The sequence below is a fragment of the Artemia franciscana genome, unplaced genomic scaffold (genome assembly GCF_032884065.1).
Source record: "Artemia franciscana unplaced genomic scaffold, ASM3288406v1 PGA_scaffold_50, whole genome shotgun sequence".
In the NCBI taxonomy this organism is placed as follows: Eukaryota; Metazoa; Arthropoda; class Branchiopoda; order Anostraca; family Artemiidae; genus Artemia; species Artemia franciscana.
Genome location: NW_027062691.1, coordinates 330,394 through 339,299, shown reverse-complemented (window position 1 = coordinate 339,299; position 8,906 = coordinate 330,394). Strand labels below are relative to the sequence as shown.

The following is an 8,906-nucleotide window of genomic DNA, read 5'->3' as shown; positions in this document are numbered from 1 at the left end:
AATCACATCCCTCATCATAGCAATTCAGACAATTCAACGATTAATTTAACTAGTCTTTCTATAATTATAATAGTTTCAAAGTATCTCAAGTAGTATAATTCCAGTTTCGCTATTTACAGGTTGCTTATCTGCTCGAAGAAAACCCAACAGCGAAATTTATATTTTCCTACCAAGAGCGTAGCGCAGACTGGTCAATCAGATCCATTTTGCTAAAGTGGGGTCTAAAGTGCAAGCTAATCAACACAGAAAATTTGGATGACGGGTGTTTAGAAAATTTTAGCGATTTTTTAAGTGGTCATATTATCAATCTTTACGAGATAACTAAAAGCTGAGATATGGAGTCTTTTAACGATGGCCTCTCTGATGAAATTGACAAAGATTTCGATCTTGCTATCGCCTATGTCAAAGGAGTTGCTGGTTCTCTTCAAGAAAGCTGCCTATTGGAATTATATGGGTATTATAAGCAAGCTACTGAAGGTCCTTGTACAACACCGAAACCAGGGTTTTGGGATTTCAAAGGCAGTAAGAAATGGTCAGCATGGAAAAAACTAGAGAATATATCTAAAGAGGAAGCTCAATCACAGTACACTGACGTAGTTCGAAGAATTAATCCTGAGTTTCAAAGTGCTAAAACGAAACCTTGGGTTAGTGTTAGCTGTATAAGAAATGATGAAATAATTTTATCGGAAACGGACAAAAATATTTTCGACTTTTGTAAAGAAAACAACCTCGCTGCCCTTAAGGAAGCATTGTCAGTTGTCGATGTAAACGTGACAGACGAAAGTGGATTGTCATTGATTCACTGGGCTTCAGACAGAAATTCAATTGAAGTCCTCCGCTTTTTGCTTGAAAGAGGAGCTGACGTAGACAAAAGGGATGAAGATGGTCAATCGCCACTCCATTATGCTGCTTTGTGTGACAATGTTGAATGTTTGAAAATTTTATTGGAATTCGGGGCTGATGTTAATGTGAAAGACAGTGAAGGACTAACTCCCAGAGCTGTTGCTTCTGAGAGGATAAAAATGGCAACTTTATTGTGAACTAATCCGGTTCAAATGTCATACAGATTGGTTCCTCTTGCTTTTCTTTTCCTTCAAAACCAAACTAAGATTTTGACAAAATCTTGTTGTGAATCTTTTGAATTTTGGATAGTTGTATTACACCTATTTTAAGAAGGTGAAATAACCAGTTGATAATGATTAGGAAAAATGAGGGTCTGTAGACTAGCCACTGGTTTTGTGAGAATAAAGTGTTACTTAATTTTTTTGATAATAAAGAAGGCCCTTTTCGCTCGATATGCTTCATGAATTTTTCGTTGTTTCCTTTAAGACTAAATTGGAGAAAACAGAAGGTCGAAATCCGTCATTCTTACATAACTCTAAGTCGTGATCAGCCTTTTAAAGTATTTGAATTGTTTCATCAGAGGAGTAAGGTCTCTGTAGTTGGGTGACCAATCTGCCTATCTTCCTAAAAAAAAAAGAATAAATATCGGAGAAGTAAGGCTTTTTAACAGAAAAGGACGGACTTGATAGTTAAATGATCAAAAACAGCCAATATAAACCACAAAAACATGCCATTCTGAGGTCCTAGGTTTAACTGTATAGGTAGAATCGTGTAAATAAGGCCTTAGTAGTCGTTTAGCCAAACAAGATCTTTTAATACTTCATCATCTGCACTTGGTTGAATATTTAGGTTTTTTTAAATTTTGAATATTCGTTTTTTCAAGTGAAAGTAGAGGGCTACATCCTGGAATGAACGGAAATTATCTTCTTTTAGTTTTACTGAATTCTATTCACTTTCATCTGATTTTTGTTTTTATTGTATATTTAGTATGAAGTAATAAAATATAATTTAGTGCCTAACGGCATAATAGTAAAATATTATACTGGCGTTTTAATAAATTGAGAGGAAATAGTTTACCTGAACTTGTCCCAGTTAAAGGTAGGAACGGTGCCTCAATTATTAATAAGGAAAGAACTATAAGTGAGAGGGGCAGAAAATTTTGAGGATATATATATGAAGTAGAGATAAATTATTGAAAATTGTGAACATTATTTTTGAGAGCTGGAAGTACCTAGTGTTTTTGGGAAAACTCTAATTAAACCCCTCTACAAGACAGGTGATAAGGGTGAAGGTAGTAATTATAGAGACATTAGCTAGGTTTCTATAGGAAGCAAATTACTTAGTATGATGATATTTTTTAGACTTCGAGATGCTGTAGATACAGTTTTAAGAGAAATAATTTAGAACTGCCTGAGTCATGAAACCCCTTTAGTCCTCAGTTTTATAGATTACGAGCAAGCTTTTGATTCAGCTAATGAAAAAGCTTTGACAAAGGTCCCATCTAAGTATGGTATTACAGATAAATACATTTAAGTAAGCTGTGCTATGTACGACAATAGCATTTCTGCCGTTAAAGTAGAAAATGAGATTAACACCTGATTTTGTATTAAATCAGGAGTTAAGCAGGATTGCGTCCCATCCTCTTTTATTTGAATAATTTTGATGTATTTTGTTCTAAGGAGTACAGCAAAGACAATGGGAGAACATGGAATCAACTGGGGAAGTAAAACTCTCTTATACTTTGTTTATATTGGTTATTTAAGCATCCTAGATGAAAATGTAAGCAAAATGAATATATTTTTTTTTTTTTAGATTTTGAGAGTTCCTGGTGAAAGTAAATGAAACAAGATCAGTAGTAAGTTGTACCTTAGCTCTCGAGGCCTTTGCCTTAAGTGACCTCTGATTGAAGGATGAGGATAGGGCTTTCAAAGTCTTCCGTCCATAGCCTAATTACTAGGTGAGCTTTTGAAGTTCAGTCAACCTGGTAAACAGTCACAGTTTCTTTTTTGGGTTTCTATACCTGATCTGACTGGTACTGAAAGGGCTGCTTTGTTTGCATCCATGAAAGAGAATTTAATTGCTGTAGGGATTAGCAGCTAGGGCTTAAGCTGTGTATTTAGGAGGTTTCAAGTCTGATCTCTTGCTGAGCATCTGCTTCTAGGGCAAGTGCCATGTGAGGTTTGACATCTTGCTAGGTTCTTGGTTAAGTTGGGTCTTAAGGTTCGTGAACCAACTGAATGCAGTAGCTCCATAGCTGGAGTAAATCGTTCGAGGCCTATGGATCAAAACAGAAGCTTTCTAGATGAAAAAGACTGTAAAAAGCAGTTTTCAGTGGTATCATTTTTTTTTCATCATCTCATGCTCAAATATGCTCTTGAGTTTGTATAATTCTATATTAAACGGTAAACATGAAACGGGGCGTGACAGTTTTTGTCCGGGAGACAATCACAAATGTGGATCGGCGACCTTGACCGATGAATCACATTTGTGGAGCGGCATTCCATTGGGCCTTGGTGTCGAAGGTCCAATATGACTTACGAGGCTGTGACCTGATGGGGAAGCCCAAACTTGTGTTCAGTTAATCTATCCACTGTTAAATATTTTCACTAAAACAAGAATCTATGCTGTAGCTTTATTTTATCATCAACTTCTCCAAATTAAAGCATCTAAAAGTCGAACATATCTTAATGAATAAACATAATCCTAAATAAAAAATCCCTTTAGTACAGCAGCAAGGATTAAGTATACAAATTTTTAAAAAGGATTATTAATCTGGAATAGATTTTCCCATTAAATCATTGATTAGCCGTTCGCTATAGAAAGTTTTTTTTTTTCAAGAAGCAGCTGTCTCTTGTCCTCGCCCGCAGATTATTTTGCATTAAGAGTATATAAGTCTTGCAAAAGGTTAATTTAGTAGCAATATCATTGGGGTCGTTTTATGTATGTTAATTAATGTTTTGCCCAAGTCAAATGTAATATAGAGATTTGAACTTCATTCAAACCCAATTCTTTTTTCTTTCTTTTTTTAAAGCAATAACTAACAATCCTTATGAATTGTTAGGATCTTAATAACGATCCTTATGGTGATTCGACTGCAGAGGAGCTAAATAATATTTCAAAATGAGTTATGGCCTCCATGAAAGGAGAAACAAAACAATTAGGACAATAGATAAAAAAAAAAGGTAAATACAGATAGAATTTCTCCTTAATATATATATATATATATATATATATATATATATATATATATATATATATATATATATATATATATATATATATATATATAATAAATGAAAATCTGCAATATGAAAAGACAGCAAACTGTTTGCGGTTAGAACACAAGGGACAATGAGAATCCATATATAGAAGCCTGCCGCGTACCATGCTGGGGCCCGGACACTAGGCTAACGCAAAATTTCATAAAACCATTATAATCATAGTCTAAAATTATCATAAGCAAACTGGTCAAAATTTAAATTTACAACGGACGTGGAGACTCAAGCTCTGATCAAGTATGTAAGACTTTCTAGGGAAAATATACTAATTTATTTTTAAAATTCATGAATTGTCCATTCAGAAATTTCATTCTGTTTTTGCTTTATTGACTTCCTGTAACGTATGATAAGCTTACACAACCTAAAATTTTATGCGGAGCTCGATTGCTTCGCCTACTTGGCACTGCCTGCATTACGGATAAAATTTCCTTCGTAGGATTGAAGAACTTGACGTAGTTTTAAATAATGTTGGTGTGAAAGACTCTACACTGTAGTGTGAAAGCACCATTCAATGAAAAGATTATCATTAACTCTGTGCCATGGTGACTGAAACTAACATACTACATTTATTGCAAGAATACAGTGTTTGAATGGGGAAGAAGGTGACCAAGGTGGGTAAAACAAAAATATAGAAATGTTAACATTTTTATCTATAAGTGTACAAAAAAATAGAGAACTTTTTTCCAGCTGCCCGAAAAATTCAAACTTTAGAGAGTGAAAATAAAGGATGGGTTTATCATGTGATAAGAAATCGTCCTTCAATAGTTAAAGTTTAAACTTGAAAGTTTAAATTTAGTTTTAAAATTTTTATTTTTGTGGATTGCAGGAAAAATGATAGCTTTATTTTAATAATAACTTTTTTGTATTGGGAGCTAAATGTATTTTTCAAATATTTTTGTTTTAATTTTTGAAAATGTTAATAATTTTAAATAGGGCTAAGGCTTTTTCATATTTTTTCCTCTTGGCCCAGCATTTTCGTTTCCTGTGATAGGGTAAAAAAATCAACGTATCTTTAAGTCCTGTTATATTATGGCTTTCGCTAAGTAAAGCTAAAAATGTTTAAAATGGTTCATAAATATTACGTATGTACTTGCGGTGCAAAATGGAAATTCATACTTATTGAACGATTAATGTCTTCGCAGTTCTGCCCAAGTGGGTTTTTGAGAAGATATTGATATTAAATATAATTCGTGGGATCCAAGTCATAGAATCTTATATTTTTTATTCAAAAATGTATTTGCAAATACGCCATATGGGGTTTTACCTGACAATTTGACAACCACATAACGATAGACAACGGATTAGTAGTTGTAGAACTACTATTGATTGGAACCTAAAGGCGTCGCTATAAGCCACACAATTAAGAAAAGAAGCAAAATGCCCATAATACATTAAATAGCGTTACGTTACATTAAGCGAATATATGGATCGTGAATAGATAGGTTATTACGGTTAATCTTTGTAATTTTAGTCATGTTTGATCTTCAAAAGGTAATTTATTTTTTTGGCGTCTGAATCATAATCCTAGAAGTAGTACTCGGACATAGTGATTAATTAATGTGTATGCATCAGCAACTTTCTCACTTGCTGAGTGACTCTTCTTTTTTGCACAAATCAGTATATTATACTATTCGTGTTCAAGAATGAATTTTTAGTATTTTTCCTGGTTGAGATTTTCACCATTGCTTAAAGTCTATCTGAAACACAAATTTGAAGGATAAGAATGAATGCTTAAAATCCAGGTAAAATTGCTGATTGTTTAGAATAATTTGGTATACCCTCAGGCAGACTTATAGAGATTTTTAGGAATTGATCTTAGAACGAGTCTAGGAAAGCTTCATTGACCTGACTAAAAAAAACACAAGAAAGTTTATTTGGAAGTTATGTTTTACCCTATAATGAACCATTCCAAGGCCAATTTGACCCAGTCCACCCAGCAACTAGCCGAGGAAACTCAAAAGGATGCTTTGCCGGATCTAACTTTAAAGTTAAACAAAAAAAACAAGTTCTTTTTAAGTGAAAGTAAGGAGCGACTTTAAAACTTAAAATAAACAGAAATTATTCCGTGCATGAAAGGTGTCCCCTCCTCAACACATCGCTCTTAACGCTGAAGTGTTTTATTACTTTAAAAAGTATAGCTGTGACAAAGAGTCAAACTTAAGCATAAAGAGCAAGGTGATCAGGAGGGGACACCCCTTTAATATAGGGAATAATTCTTCTTCATTTTTGGTTTTAATGTCGCTTTTACTTTCAGCTTAAAAACTTGTTTTTTCATTTAAATTTCTTATTGTTTTTCCAATAATACAAAATACATATAACTGTTTGATAGACTGTTTTTTATAATTGTTTGATACAATTTTTGATTACCTTTTTTTAATTCAATGTTATAGCTCTTCACTTTTTTCTGACTAAAATCAGGGGACAACCACGTTTGAACCGGTGATATTTCGACCTGTAGCACATTTCAATAAAAAATACTATATGTAAACATTATGAGCAAATTTATAAAATTACAGCCCTTTCCGGTATATGAAGGGGGTTGCCCTCTCCTCATCACCTCGTTCTTCACACTAAAGGTTTTTAGTACTTTAAAAAATCATTTAATTGTTCTAATTAAGCGACTCTTCTGTTTCATGAGTCATTATTAAAGAATTGGGACAAAATTCAGACATTAGCGTAAATAGTGAGGTATTTAGGAGGGATTAATCTCTCCATATTCGCAACAATTCCTGTTCGTTTTAATTTTTAATGTTACTCCTTACTTTCAGTTAAAAAAAACTTGTTTTTTTTTTATTTAGTGTTTGATGGTTTGTTAAATAATATCTTATCCACCTCCACTGAAAATGCCCCTCCACTGAAAGATCCTCTAGAAAATTCAATCCCGGTGAAAATTCACCCCGGACAATTACTTACCCTTAAAAATTTACTCTTAAAATCTCAAGACCTAAAATTGAGTCAGCGAAGAGAAAGTTAAGCATATAAAAATAATTTCTCACAGAAATTCCGGCATATTCCCCCAGTGTAAAATTTCCTCTGAAAATTTCAGTCCCCGGGAACATTCTTCCCCATGGGAAATCCCCCCAGCGGAAAATTCACCATCCTTACCCCACCTGAAAAACGTATGCAAACTTAAACGTAATGCAAACGCAAGCAAACTCAGTAACAAATACCATACATAAGCAATGGGCAAATTTGATAACTTAAGGACCCTCCTCCAGAGGCCGTGGGGGTCAAACTATCCCAAAAGGCATAGTTCACGGACCTTTTAACTATGCTGAACAAAATGGCTGACTCAAAATTTTGATTGAACGATTTTGGGGGGAAAGGGACGTGGTAGGGGGGCTTGCTTCTCTCCAATTATTTGGTCACTTAAAAAGGGCACTTGAAATTTTAATTTTCCGTTCAGATGACTCATCTCGCGATGCTCTAGCACCAGTGGTTTGATACGATCATCCCTGGGAAAAAAAACAACAAAAAACGAATAAACACGCATCCGTGGTCTTTCTTATGGTAAAAGTTACCAAATTCGACAGTTTTGTAGATAGGAGCTTGAAATCTCAAAAATAGGATTCTCTGACACGCTAACTCTGGTGGTGCGGTTTTCATCAAGGTTCGTTGACTTTTAGGGAGTATTTCCCTTATTTTCGAAAATCAGGCAAATTTTCTCAGACCCTTAGCTTTTGATGGGTCACACTAAGCTTAATGAATCTTATATATTTGGAATCAGCATAACAAGCCAATTCTCTTAATATACTGTTAATACCAAATTTCGTTTTTTAGAGTTTCGATTACTATTGAACCACGTCACTCCTTACTTACAGTTCGTTACCACGAATTGTTTGGTGCATCAGCAATTTGGCTGGAAAAAAGTCCAGAGTTAATGCTAAATTGCTGAAAACTGTACTTTACTCTGGCGTTATCATTTTGTTACTTGAAGTGGGCACTAGAACACCAAATTTATGGTTAAAAAGATTTTAGAACATAAATTTGTTCAAAGTTTAAACAAAATTTTCTGATTTTCTGCTCCACTGGTTTGACACGATCACCCCTAAGGGAAATGCTGTTAATCTGCTGACCCGTCTACTTAGTGTTTTGTATTGTTCTTCAGTAGTTAATGTTACATTCGTATATTGGCATTTGTTTTTGCTGTTTAATTTTTGCACTCTAGTTGTTTTTTGTACCCTTTGGGTGAGAAAATAAATTATTATCATCATAGACACACAACTGTAACCGCCCTACATAAGATTGCCGTACCGATGTTTTTAGAATCTTTGATTCGATTAAATAAGTTTCATCAAGGTTGTATCCAGGGGTGGGAGGCACACCAGGTTTGAAAATCGCCCCTGATATTTGCTCCCGACTCGTAAAAACATAAGAAAAAATGCATACAAACAATATTTGACGTGTTTTTTAAAGTGTAATTTTGTAATAGATAATTTCGAAGACCACACTGCCTTTCCATGACGATAAATACGAGTTCAAATAGATAATACAAGGTTTTAAACTTTTTAATACACGGTGATAAATTTCAGCAAAAATGCTAGATATTTTGGTCACATATGCAGTGCCCGTCAGAATACATCAATATTACTACTGATGACGGTAACTACATATGTAACCGAAATACCTAGTGGTTTTTTGTGAAATTTACTGTCAATTAAAAGGATTCATTACTATTTGAACTTTTATTTATCGTTATTTTGTACCCCCTCCCTCCCCAAGCAAAAGTCCTGGATACGTCCTTGGTTATGCTGCTTCTTAAGGGTATTTTTCCTTTTCATAATT

The 8,906-nt window shown here is 34.1% G+C and overlaps 3 protein-coding genes across 5 annotated transcripts in view; all 3 read left to right on the top strand.

The window, feature by feature from the left end:
- The window catches only part of LOC136041934 (histone-arginine methyltransferase METTL23-like), a 240,388-nt gene extending 240,056 nt beyond the window's left edge, over positions 1-332 (top strand). For both annotated transcript variants that reach the window (XM_065726740.1, XM_065726739.1), the window contains exon 4: positions 120-332. In XM_065726740.1, coding sequence (XP_065582812.1) covers positions 120-332 — 213 coding nt within the window. The remainder of the gene's footprint in view (positions 1-119) is intronic.
- Positions 333-335: 3 nt separating this feature from the next.
- On the top strand, positions 336-1,295 carry LOC136041933 (acyl-CoA-binding domain-containing protein 6-like). Its single transcript, XM_065726738.1, has one exon. It carries the CDS (start codon positions 336-338, stop codon positions 1,038-1,040), a length of 705 nt encoding a protein of 234 aa, XP_065582810.1. The 3' UTR covers positions 1,041-1,295.
- A 4,233-nt stretch (positions 1,296-5,528) lies between these two features.
- The window catches only part of LOC136041932 (uncharacterized), a 50,728-nt gene continuing 47,350 nt past the window's right edge, over positions 5,529-8,906 (top strand). Inside the window, exon 1 of one of the 2 annotated variants that reach the window (XM_065726735.1) lies at positions 5,529-5,612. In XM_065726735.1, the coding sequence (XP_065582807.1) occupies positions 5,595-5,612 (18 nt within the window). In that variant the 5' untranslated portion in view covers positions 5,529-5,594. Of the gene's footprint in view, positions 5,613-5,688; positions 5,864-8,906 lie in introns of those variants that run through there. The other variant, XM_065726736.1, reaches the window with a different exon arrangement.